Genomic DNA, 13850 nt, shown 5'->3' with positions numbered 1-13850 from the left:
ATTATTACATTATTAGCTTTTTACACCCACAATATAAGCTTGCAAAATATTTTCTAGGAGGTAGAGAATAGGAATACTGGAGAACGTAAACTGATTTTCCATGTCTTGAGGTTGTAGCTTCAAAGCTTTGGATATCTGAATACCCGTATTTCTCTATTCAATTATGCTATTTTAAATTTTGTTAAGTTTATGCCAGTGCCCTATTATTAGGGAGAAAGTTTTCATTTGCAAAACTGATACATACTGTGCTAGTTCATTGCTAGTTATAGATTACAAAACATGTATATTATTGCTTCCTTGTTAAATTTTTGACCAAGTTGTACTTATGTAAGATTTCAATATTCAACATTATTTTTAAAAAAGAATCACTCCATAATTATTTTATATGAGCAAGATAGATATTTTTACCCATTTTATTTCAGATAAATTTGCGAATTTAAAAGTCAACAATTCCTGCATCATTTCAGAAGCTAGGAATGAGCAGCTTCTGTGTGTGTTCCTCTTTTGCCCCTTGAATCATAGAATGACTTCAGCACTTCAGTCATGCTCGATAGAATTACCAGAATCTCAAGCCAAGATCAAAATGCAGTTAAGATTCTGGGATTGTGGGTTAAACAATTCGATTCAGGAATGCAAAAATACAAAAGGAGCAGGACAAAAAGTGCTAAGTTAGCTAATTCAGTGCTCATTCCTGATCTGTTAAACTATAGATAAAGAAGTCAAGATTAATGCAAGCAAACTTGTTTTTTGAACAATTTGCATAATATGAGTTATTTCCAATATTGCTGTATTTGCTACTGTTGCATAAGGAATGTGTTTCTAAAAGTATCTGCACTTACACATCTTGATAAAACTTAAATTTCAGTAAAAACTCCAAGTATATTACTATTCTTAAATGACTGCTACTTTATATACAAAAACTAGGTTTATGACTATAGTTGTTAACCAATTATGTGCACTAAACAAATAGCAAGCTCTGATTAATTTGTCAATTTATGTTTCATATTTTAGGTACTACATGAAGAAACTACAATACCAGGAACTGATTTGAAATTGTCATACTTAAGCTCCAGAGCGGCAGGGTATAAATCTGTACTTAAGATCACGATGACACAGTCCGTGATACCATTTAATTTAATGAAAGTTCATCTCATGGTGGCAGTAGTGGGAAGACTTTTCCAAAAATGGTTCCCTGCATCCCCAAATTTGGCTTATACATTTATATGGGATAAAACTGATGCATATAACCAAAAGGTCTATGGTTTATCTGAAGCTGTTGGTAGGTTTTGTTTGTTATTAGGCTCTTTTGAATATGTTAACATTACATAGGAAAGATTATATTCAACAATATAATTCATTGTTGATACATTAGTTAGAAAAAAACTTAAAATTATGCTGTAAGTGAAATACAATATTGCAGTCTGTTGTACAGAATGAATGTAATTTTTTTTACATACAAATACACCAATATGAAAGGAATAATCATATTTAATTTGTAATTGTTATATTGATTGTGATAATCTATTATTTTTACATTGGGGAAAGTAATACTTAGAAATAACTGCATTGGATGGATCATATCTGAAGCTAACTTACATGAAGAAAGGTACATTTGTTTTTGCAGAAAAAGCTTTAAGCTGCCATGGTGCTTTCAGAATTGCCTTAAACTTGCTGTTCAGCATCTGATGCTTTTCAGCAACACAGAGCCATAAAATTATTTCATGGGAACATCAATATATCATTATATAAGAGCTTCTAGCTTTAATCATTCTGTACATTAATTGACTGAATTTCCAAATACTGGAAAATTTTGTCTAATTAAATGTCCAGACCTGAAAATAAGCAAGGCCTAGGATGACTGAATATGCAAATAAACATTTATTTGCATATTTATTCATTCTATTTATATCCTTCCTTTCCTCCAGGAGCTGACAGTAGGCCACATAATGCTCCCTCTCCAGTATTCTCCTCATAATAATGACCTGGTGTGATAGGTTGGGCTAAGCAGTAGTAAAACTCCAAAATGTCCCAGTGAGTATCCACAGCTGAAGGTAGTTGAACAAGGATCTCTCTAGTCCTAATCCATTATTTTAACTACCACAGCACACAGCTATTCCATACATACATTCGATATGAAAAAGTTTTATTTAAAGTGACTGTATTTTAACATAAAATTATGCTGGGATCTTTCAGAAGTAACACACAGAGGATGACAATCAGTGGAAATGTGTTTCTCCATTTTCTAAATAGAATTTATGGGATGATAGTCACCTCTGTTGGTGGATAAAAATCACTGGATGGAATAGACAATTTTTAAAAACTACATCATTCGCTGTACCATTTTCAGAGGACTGACAGTTATAGAATTGCAAGAAAACCAACTAAATGTCTGGTAGTTTCTAACACATTATTATGGTCAGAACTTTTCTGAATTAGGATTTGTTTCATCATCTGCAGGTTCAAATCCAACTTCAGCCATGGAAGCTTATTGGGTAACTTTGGTCCAGTCACTCTCAGCACAACCTGCCCTATGGAATTGTTGTGGGAAAAATAGGAAGGAAGTGCTATATATACTGCCCTGAGCTCCTGGAGGAAAGATGAAATATAAATCTAGCAAATGAATAAATAGTATATTCTACAATATCTTTTGTACACAAAATGTGTTGGTTTTCACATATTTTCTTTTGTTACGCTTTTTATTGAAGTCAATAAAAAAGAGAATGGAATGGTAATTGTGATCTTTATATCTGTCAATGACTAGCTACTATTTCTTTACTGAATTCTGAATCAAGGATCAGTGCCTTTTTCAAATATCAGACATCACTGTCATCTTTTAAAAGAAATCTTTAATTTTTGAAATTTAATTTCAGGAGTCTGTGGGTACCACATGGCCAGCTTCTGTTCTGAATTATATTTTTATAAATTATTTTGTTAAGGTTTTAACATGCATATTTATTTAAATGTCAACATTTAAAAATTAAAATTAATCAGATATAAAATATTTAATAGCCTCTTGTGAGCATTGTAACCCTATAATAGTAACAGTGTAAAATAAAAATAAATCATGAATATCAAACATTGCATTAGTTTAAAGTAGGAAAATAATTATTTTATTATTTATTTCAGTATCTGTAGGTTATGAATATGAATCTTGTTTGGATCTAACACTGTGGGAAAAACGGACAGCCATTCTACAAGGCTATGAATTGGATGCCTCCAACATGGGTGGATGGACACTGGATAAACACCATGTATTAGATGTTCAGAATGGTGAGTTTTATTAATCTTACAATGGTATGCAGTGCATATTAATTCAAAAGTACTAAACCCTACTGGATTCCAAGTCTGAATAGGATTGCACCTTTTTTTTTAAAAAAAGTTGATAATCATTCTCTTGGAATACTGTTATTTCTTCCTTCAATTATGTGATTATTCATGATTTTGAAACAAAGAAGCATAAATCATTTATATTCAGAATTAACAGTTCTTCTTTATTTTAAAGTTCAAATTTACAAGCATAGTTTAGCCCATGCAAACACCATGAAAATATTTCCTTTTTTATGTAGATATGAAAATACCATATTGCTCTTTTTTTCCACTGCAGATCAGCTTAATTTCCAAGGAAGAGTCATGCACATTTTTCACTCTCTTGTCTGATTCTGTCTCCTCAAAGTTACTCTATTGCAATGTATACAAACGGATTGAAATACACACACACACACACATACACATACATATAAACATACACACATGGACTTTGTTCATTCATGTATTTGTATTTGCAGGGAGAAGTATTTTGTAGAAACAGCAATGATACATAAGAAAATGAAATAAATCATAAGAGGTTGGTAAAGAAATGCCTCCTCGTTGAGAAAATATCTATGTGGTCACTAAAAGTGGGCACCAACCTGATGGTACATAATCAGTCAAAGAGAAATCACTCATGCTGATTATATAATATGCAAACAAATGAAGTTTCTTAGATAGGGAAATACCTAAAATATTGGGCCTTTCCTAGGAGATGTCACTTTGCCACTTTCAAGAGAGGTGTTACCATGACACATAATAGAAAAGAAAGAAGCCGTCCAGCCACTGCAGTAACTCATGTAAGGCAAAAGAAATTAACCAGTGGCCAAGAACTTATTCATGCAATCGTGTTTCTTGAAGTATGTGTATGTTCATTTTATTATTTTTCTGTTGAGTATTTTCTGCTTGTAACTCAGCTTCTGTGTTTATAGATGTGCTTAGGAGACAGTTGGCAAATAATGTCTTTTGAAAGTGTAATTGAATAAATGAAGTGATTGGGATGAATGGGCTGGGGAAATGTATTGCCTTGGAGCAAATACAGTGGCAGGTGTTTATATGGATATCCTGAATCACCACAATAGGCTAATGTTCATCTTTTCCTTTTTTAGTATTAAAAGAGAGATGTGAAGGAGCAATTTTTCAGTGTAATGAAACAATAAATCAGATGATATAGTGCTGACCTGTATGAAACATGTGATTAAATTTATAGAACTCAGGTATTTATAGAACCTCAGTGACGCTGCAGGTTTCCTGATTGTCAAAAAAGATGTAATCATAGGAGTAGGATTTCAGATTCCATTAGTGTACTTTTATCCTAAGTATTTATGAGAAATTGAATTCCATATAATGATATGCTCTTCTGTACATGTTTTCCCTGTAGTTACAACTCTGATAGTTACTAGAAAAATAACTAGCAGAGCCTAAGACTATATGTTTATGAGAAATATTTACCTAATGAAAAAAAAAGCTTGGATTGGAAAACTTCATAAATATATTTTACTGGTAATGGTAAACTAATAGTAATAGTAAAATAATTAGAATGAATATCGTTTTTTAATTTTGTACAGTCAGTCAGTGAAGCCAATATTGTTACACGGTACAAAGTGACATGCAAATTGCATGATTTAAATTAGATTGAGATTTATAATGGAATAAATGTTACAATAATAGCTCACCGTTCTTGCAGCAGACTTGGATTGACTCATTAATCTTGATAATAATGAGGAGAGAAGTCTGTCTAACAGACAGAGTTAACTGTGAATGTCTACATTAGGTACATATCTTACTTCCCCACATTTCCTGTGAAGGTCATAAAAAATGATGCTGGCAAGGTACTTTGTCTTTTTCCAATGATTGTTGATGCCTTTGAGCAGAACTAGGTTTAAAGGGCAGGTGGCCTGCCAAAACATTTTTGTTATGTTTGACATATGAGAACATAACTGCAGATACATTATAAAACCAGACTCTGCTACCCAAAGTAAATTATTATAAAACCATTTTGCAATGTGAAATTGAGGCTGTCAGAAAAGTGCTTTACAATAATAATTTACTGATACAAGATTTTGATACGTAACAGCATGTATGTTTGCAGTTTATTCCAAGAGAAGAAAGAATGTGAAAATACTGTTCAACATTCAGTCAAGACTAAAAGAAGAAGTGTGCATGCAAATGAATTCTGCAGTTCTCTTTTGCATTCCAGACTGATAGGCAGGACTGCATATGCAAAGACGCAGTCAAGTAGTCTTGAATAATACCAGCTATCTGGAACAAAAAAAGACAAACATACATTTGGATTCTGTCCAGAAACAGAAGAGTGTTGCTAACAGGGGTTACACGCACATAGCTCTTGTTCTTGGACAGTACTTTCTAGACCTGAAAACCAGCTGTACAGCAGCTGTTTGCATTCTGTTCCCAATTGTATTTGGCTTATTATATGAAACAAGTCTAAGTATAGAATAATGTAGGAGGGGTTCATAACCAGTTATATAAATATCCTTATTCTGATTACTTGCTGAACTAGCTGTAGGTATAAATAGTTGAGGGCAAGTTATCTAACCATACCTTGTTACCCAGAGTTACAGTTCTCAATTGGATTTGAAAGGGTCATGTCCATTGGAATTCTAAAACATTGCTTCCTAGTATTTGCCCACAAGGCTTATGAGGAAGTATTGTTGAATTTCATTGGTATGTGCTCAAATACACTATTCATATGTCAACATCTGTGAAATGCAATTACTTTGTGAAATTTTAAGCATATTTAAAATTTATCTGCTTATAAATAGTTATTACAAAGGCATGGGGAATCATGTTTGTGTTTTCTTAAGGAATCCTGTATAAAGGCAATGGGGAAAATCAGTTCATCTCTCAGCAGCCACCAGTTGTCAGTAGTATAATGGGTAATGGCCGACGGCGTAGCATTTCTTGCCCAAGTTGCAATGGTCAAGCAGATGGCAATAAACTTTTGGCTCCAGTTGCCCTAGCTTGTGGAATTGATGGAAGCCTATATGTAGGAGATTTCAACTATGTTCGACGGATATTCCCATCTGGAAATGTAACAAGCGTACTTGAACTAAGGTATATTTTTTCCTAGTTTTAAATACCTAATTTTAGAATATGGTTGTGATGAATCAATAGTGTCTCTTTATCCAACAGAATATAAAAATTCAAATGGTGTCAAAATATTATTTTACTCACACAACTATTCAAGTATTTAATATATCATAACCATTCAGGTGGTCAAACTAATGGAACCACTGTGTATAATGGTTATAGTGTTTGACGACAACTGGGTATGCCTAAGTTCAGGTCCACTTTCAGCCATGAAGGTTCACAGGATGACTTTGAGCCAATCATTCTCTCTTAACCCAAACTATTTCACACATTGGTTGTTGTGGGTAAAAATTGGAGGATGGAACGCTGTGTATGCCACCTTGAGCTCCTGGAGGAAAGGCAGGAGATAAATCTAACTAATAAATTAATAGATAAAATTACAGTTAAATTCTTACTAGCAACCTTACCTATTTTCTGTTCCTTTATTAAAGCTTCCTTTTAACTTTTTCCCTCTAATACTGTTCTTTTTGCTCTTCCTTCTCTTGCCTACCCACCAAGAAATAAAGATTTTAGACATAGGTAAGCATTTTAAGCATGTTCATATGTTTTGTTCAGGCTATTATTAGCTTTAAATGAGTAAATAAAGTACTACAAAAGCTGCTACAAACATTATTGCTTAAAATTATTCTGACATAAATCTTAGTAAGTATAAGGTGAAAAATTACTACTGTTCATTATTAGTCAAATTACTTTCACATCCCAATTTAGACTGTTTCATTTTGAAGTATGACTCCTTAGGAAAAGGCAAAATGTAATGTTTAAAACAGATAAAACAGTGCTTCATTGTCTTTATATATTCCTGGTCTGCTTTTAGGGTATTGACTATTCTTTCAGTGATTTCCTATCTGCCTCCGACCACACTCATCAGCCACTTCATTCTCTTTTGGGGATCCTGAATACCACAGGACTGCCATGCTGCCTTTTTGTGTGGAATCCATTTACACATTTGACTGCTAGGCATCAAGGCTTGTAGTAATCACGATATGAAGCTAAGCATTGTATGCACGTGTGGAAACATGCCTGGGTTTCAACAGAATAGAACAGAGAACGTTTCAGTGCTGTGATAGAAAACCTAATTTATGAAAAGTCCTAGATTTAACCTCTGGCATCTCTAATGTGTCTGAAGCTCTAACTTATAGGATACTTTCTTATGTTCCTAAAAGCTTATACGCTTTCACATAGTCTGGTCCAGATCAAAATGAGAATAGAACAGTACAGACAATATTTTCTTTGCTGTTATGGGATAATATAATATAACATAATATAATTTATAAATATAAACTTCCATTACCTGGAATGAAGGGAGAATATGATAAATTCCTTTCCAGGCCAAATATGATTGGTATGTGCCACAGCTGCTGAATGAGTTGTATGAAACACAGAATAATACTAAAAAGCCCTCCTTGTTTTTGTGCATTCTCACTTCATCTTTATTGTCAGTCATCAGCCCATGTTCATAATATAAACATCTTTATAGATGCATATTTCTTTTTTTGATGTTCTGCTTCTATTGAAATTCATTCTGCTTCAAATGGATTTTTTCATCAGTGATGACACACTTTTACACTAAAGAATAAATGCTTCATAGGTGTAAAATTTTTTCATGACTTACTGTAAAATAATATTCACACTTATTTTAAATTATAATCAGATAGTCAGCTATTGTCACTGGCCCTCACTTTACATGTTCCGTGATGATTCAGGGGTTTTTCAGTTCTAAATTTCTATGCCATCTACCTATTTGCTATTTATTTATAAAAGTATAAATAGAAAGTGACACAAACATTGCAAAACTTTAAACTCCCAATTATACAAATCAGCCTTTATTGCCCATGAAAGCAGAACAAAGGAGTTAAAATCATCTCCTTGAAGAACATGTTCTTGAAACAGGTTGCTCCAGGCAAAAGCCTGTATCTCAAAGTATCCGGCTTTAGTAGGTAGTAGGATATGGCGTGCAGCTACTGTAATGACCACAAAGTACAGGCAAGACCCTATGGAAAGAGGAGCTTTTTCAGTATATTGCCCCCAAGTTATTTACATGTTGCAAATCAAAATCACTGCTTTATTTGCCCATCAAAATTGAATTGATCCAGTGACATTGTCCTTGTTGTAATGTGACTAGGGTAATGTGATTTACAAAAATAAGAGGATATGTCAGCTATGTTGGCAATAGGGCACAGGCACAATTATGAAGCTACAGAATAAGCTAAATAGAAGGAGAATAAGAATTGGTAGTAGTTGCAGTGTGGCATCAGTCTCATTGAAGATTTGCGCCAGAATCTGGAGGGACGTAAGCATCTACAAATGAGCCATAGGCAGACCAGTATAGATCCAGGAGGAATTTCTGTGACATATTTTTGGTCAGGAAAAACTGATCTACAAACCTTAGCTCCATATATCTCCTTCTGAATGAATCTAGCTCTTTTGGTGAGGCAAGTTAAAACTTTGGAGGCTACAGCTAAATATAGACACATCTTCAGTGCTTCATGAGATAAGATTCTTTGTTGGCTAATGTGAATCTGCTAAAATGAAGTTTCTTAAAGGAGGAAGCTGAATATGTATTTCTGGTTCAGCCAACTCAACTTTCTCTAAAAGAATGAAAGAAAATTAAGCAAAAATACCAGGTATACAAATGATTTTCATTACACCAAAAGGAGTCTGGAAACACCTTTTTCAACTAACAAATTTTATTAAAAGGCATAAGCTCTCATGATACTTAATAAAATTTGTTAGACTCATCCTGATTTTTTGCCACCATAAACTAAAGCAACTCTCCTACAATTTTATTACACCAACAATTCTCTGTAATGTGTGCATTAAGATATAGATGTTATTTAAGTAGAAAGCAGGAAATGTCACGTATTAGTCCAAAATACCTTTTTTGAACCTGCCAAGATTTTTATTATCAATCTCCATTGCCTAGAGATTGTGTCAGGCCTCCAAAATCTATGAATGGAAGTTATTTTTACTTTTCGCGGACAATGCTAATGGTTATTCTATAGAGATTCATCCATCTTGGTTAAGACAGACACTGGCACAGTTCAAATTATTGTCAAAACTGAATTAACACTACAGGTAGTCCTCAACTTAATGACCATTCATTTAGCAACTCTTCAAAGTTACGATGGTGCTGAAATAAGTGACTTATGAGCAGTCCTTGCACTTATTATCATTGCAGCGTCCCTGCAGTCATGTGAACAAAATTCGGGCACTGGGCAGCCGGCATGTATTTACAATGCTTGCATCCCAGGACCACATGATCACCATTTGTGACCTTCCCAGCTGGCTTCCAACAAGCAAAATCAATGGGGAACCACATGATTCACTTAATGACTGCAGTGATTCACTTAATGACTGCCACAAAAAAATCATAGTCAGGTGCGTCATGTGATGTCTTGCTTAACAACACCACTTAACGATGAATTTTCCAGTCCTTATTGTGGTCGTAAGTCAAGGACTACCTGTATAAAGGTTACTTTAACCTTGTCAGGAAGCCTCCTCTAGAATTCAACACATACAGCTTCAATAATAATAAAGCTCATAAAGAAGAACAAGTAAATCAATGAATACTGTTGTAAATTTCTGTCAATAAAATGTTCCTTAGAAAACAATGCATGCAGAATGAACAGATTTTAACAAATTATTTTAAGATAAATTATAGCAGTGTTTCTAAAATAATGTTCTTTTGAACAACTTGAAGGTTATTTTAAAATAAATTATTCATTTTAATATTCCTTTTATTTTTCATCCTGTTTTTAAAAAAAGGTCATAGTGTTCTTCACTGAAACATGATTTTAAAAGTTTATAAAACAGAAAATTGTCTGTTACTTCAAATATATAATGTAATAGTAGTCTGTATATTATTATATATTACATATAGAACAGGTAATTGTATTCCAAATTACCTAAGCAATGTGCATGGTAACCCAATTTTTGTGGCTCATTTGTGGAATTACCAGAAGTTCCTAATTTATTTGGCATAAAAGAAGTGGGGAATCTGGAGCCTTCCAGATCTTGTTCAATACTAATTCCTATCAGCCCTAGTCAATATTCCAGTGTTAAGAAATTGTGGAAATCATGGACAAAAAATTCTGACAGAATAGAAGCATTATATATTTATTTTCTACAATTGTAATCATGATCTGAAATTATTTCCTACTGTGTATTTTGTTGTATCCCTTCCCTTTTTATTTCTCCTATCAGATTATGGAAGACTTACTTAAATGATTTCACCATTTCTCTACCTTACCTTTCTTTTCTATACTTCTGATGTCTGTTGCCCATTTAGTCAGCTGTTTTTTTGCTTCTGACATTTACAGTTCTTTACTTCAATACAAACTCTTGCCTTATTCCTCTTTGCAAAATCCAGTTTAATTTGACCCTTCCTATTATAAAATACCCTTCCAGTCATTCCTGTTTTAAATGCAAAGTTTATTTTGAAAGTGTCCCTTCAATCTATTTTTGTTACGGGTTTGGATTCTTTTTTTTTTTTAGGAAAATAGTTTTTATTCCCTAAATTGTATTGTTCTTTTTCTCTTATACACATACATTTTTTTTTCAAATCCATGCCCATTGGTCTCCCTGAATTCTCATTCTACACATATATATTTTTCAATTAAAGTAGTAAATCCTTGTATGGACTATAATACTTAAGAATGCAACTGGAATCCAGTGTAACTCAATGTTTTACCACAAAAATACTCTTCACTGACAAAGAGGCAGATATTAGAATCTAGTTTTCTGTGTGCAATAATTTTTTTTTTAAAAAAGCATTCAATCATTTGGACCCCACTTTCTATTTTACATGTTTTTAATAATGTAAATGAGTTTCCAGTTTCTCCATCCATAAAATCCAACAAAAAGTAGTTTCCCTTAAAATACATATTCTTTGAGTTGTCCTCTTTCATCATATAAATAACAGTCTTTGGATTGGTATGTGTTCACTTTGTTTTTCCAAGTTTAAGTAGTATGGTAGAACAAATAGTCAAATTCCACCATTTTGTGCAAGTTGAATGTTCTATGATTAAAATTTACATTTGTTCTCCAACCAAACTGTGTTAAATTATTATCCAAAGCTGAATTTTATATCTGTATTTTATTATTATGGTGATTAAAGCTTTGGTCTGTCTTTAGACAAAGGAATGCAGTTTTCAAAGGCTAAGCACATTAATGAAAAACTTTAAAATATGCATGAAAAGGCATACATTTGATTCATCATATTATTTACTGTAACCATCATTTTATGTTAAAGAATTTGCAAAAATGTGTTTTCTAGTTAAGAGATTTGTTATCAAATTCAGATATATTATTGCTTAAAATAAAATCAAACTAAGCTGTCATAAGTTTTGGTGCTTCACCAAAACCAGTTCATAATTTAAAAATACTTAGGATGTCTCCAGTTTAGGCTTTTATTGTCCAGTTGCCCTGCTGCATTAATCAAATTTTACCAAGACTTAAAATTTCTTTTCCATTCAGATTTCTGTGCCTATTAAAAATACATATTAATAATTATTCAAAACTTGTCTCTACTTCAAAATGTAATTTAGTCACAAGTTGTTTATGTTAACCTCTGACACTCTTTACCAACAAGATTATGTGCAATGTGTTATTCTAACACTGTTATATTTATATTTATGAAATACAAAGCAATATTTTTAGAACAGATGCTCAGATATCACCAAAACTATTTGATACATGTTGGTAGCACATTTGCAAATAAATTAGAAATTGATCTGACTGATACTAGGGCTTTGTGCATTAGCAGGCAGTCTAACATTGCCAGCTATATATTTTAACTTGGATCTGGTGTTATTGATGCAACTAGTTAAGCTTTTGGATTGTATCTTTGAGCATCAAATATATTCAGTGAAGTTACTTACTCATTAGGAGAGAAAACGTTTTCTCCAAAGCTTATTGAGCCACAGTACGTGCTATATATTCTTTTATTTCATAGAAAAATATGGTAGGATATTCAAAGGATTTTACATTAAAGTTTGTGATATTTTGAAAAAGCTGAATTTACTCATAAATATGCTGTCTAATATATCAAATCATGCCCAATGGTAAGAAGGTGTTTTTTGATCAGAAGGATGAACAGTATATTATTTATTTATCAATAATATGAATCATGTATTCAGATGGCTTAGATTGCTTATGAGAAAAATATAAGGACACAAGAGCGATTTAACTGAAGAAATCCAAACCTGATTATTTGAAACTAACATTCCAAATATGTTAGAGTTGTCTTAGAATTATACAATTAGACCAGCAGCTCTCAAAGTGTGGTCTGGGGATCCCTGGGAGTCTCTGAGACCCTTTCAGGGGGATCCACAAAATCAAATAAATATTCTAAAATTTCTCAGTTTTAATTTCTAAAGTAGTAAATATTGATAGATATAACCCACAAAAACCAAAGCTCAACTATTTTTAAGAATGTAAAGGGGTCCTGAGACCAAAATGTTCGAGAACCACTGAATTAGACAGACAAAGTGAAATGGGATTATCATTATACTAAAAAACCTTGTTTTCCTTTTTGCAGCAGTAATCCAGCTCATAGATACTATCTTGCAACTGATCCAGTCACAGGAGAATTGTATGTTTCTGATACAAACACAAGAAGGATTTATCGCCCAAAGTCACTTACAGGAGCAAAAGATCTGACAAAAAATGCTGATGTAGTAGCAGGGACCGGAGAACAGTGCCTTCCATTTGATGAAGCAAGATGTGGCGATGGTGGCAAGGCTGTAGAAGCTACTCTGATGAGTCCCAAAGGTGGAGGAAACTGAAAATTTATGCAGAGAAAAATATACAATATAATCAGCACTCATGATAGCATTTAACACTGTCTAGTTCTTTATTCAATCTTGTACTTATCTTTTATTTTCTGAATGGAAGAGCCTTCCATAACTAAAGTTGCAAAAATGAAGTCTTTGATTTTCTATCACTGCTGATTTGTCTTTCATTATCATGCATTACAAATGTTTTTCACATACTACCAGTGATGTCCATAGAAATCCAAAATGATACCTAAAAGATGGCATGCATGTGATGCCATAATCATGCAAAAGCCGCAATTACATGCTTGCATCGTAACCTCTAATGCAAGTACATACTGTAAGTCATATCAGTTGTATGATTACATCATCATGCACATGTCATCATTAGTCCATGTATGTCATTCATGCATGCTATAAAGAGTTTGTATTGAGGGAAGCATGAAGGGTCCAGTCTATACTTAGGCACAGTGCTTAGCAGAGCACAGTGCTTTATTTTCATATGTGATATGCCAGTGTACCAGATACATCTGGTTAGAGCCCATAAATTAGTATCATAAATGTTACTCAGTGATACATTGAGCCAGTTCTATTAAATATTTAGATTCATTCTTGGTGTTTTGTGAAAAGTCATAAAAAGCCAATGTGTAAAGAGGGCAT

The 13850-nt window shown here is 33.0% G+C and overlaps 1 protein-coding gene across 13 annotated transcripts in view; it reads left to right on the top strand.

Annotated features, from left to right (window-relative positions):
- TENM3 (teneurin transmembrane protein 3) overlaps window positions 1–13850 on the top strand; it is a 470513-nt gene that overhangs the window by 421917 nt on the left and 34746 nt on the right. For all 13 annotated transcript variants that reach the window (XM_088131934.1, XM_088131955.1, XM_088131950.1 and 10 more), the window contains 4 exons: window positions 1012–1279; window positions 3127–3270; window positions 6132–6381; window positions 12956–13188. In XM_088131934.1, the coding sequence (XP_087988060.1) occupies window positions 1012–1279; window positions 3127–3270; window positions 6132–6381; window positions 12956–13188 (895 nt within the window). The remainder of the gene's footprint in view (window positions 1–1011; window positions 1280–3126; window positions 3271–6131; window positions 6382–12955; window positions 13189–13850) is intronic.

The sequence above is a fragment of the Python bivittatus genome, unplaced genomic scaffold (assembly GCF_059951505.1).
Source record: "Python bivittatus isolate LINGU-HERP-01145 unplaced genomic scaffold, Pbiv_v1 ctg000070_np1212, whole genome shotgun sequence".
Taxonomy (NCBI): Eukaryota; Metazoa; Chordata; class Lepidosauria; order Squamata; family Pythonidae; genus Python; species Python bivittatus.
Note: the sequence above shows the minus strand (reverse complement) of the source record. Positions and strands in the feature narration are given on the sequence as shown.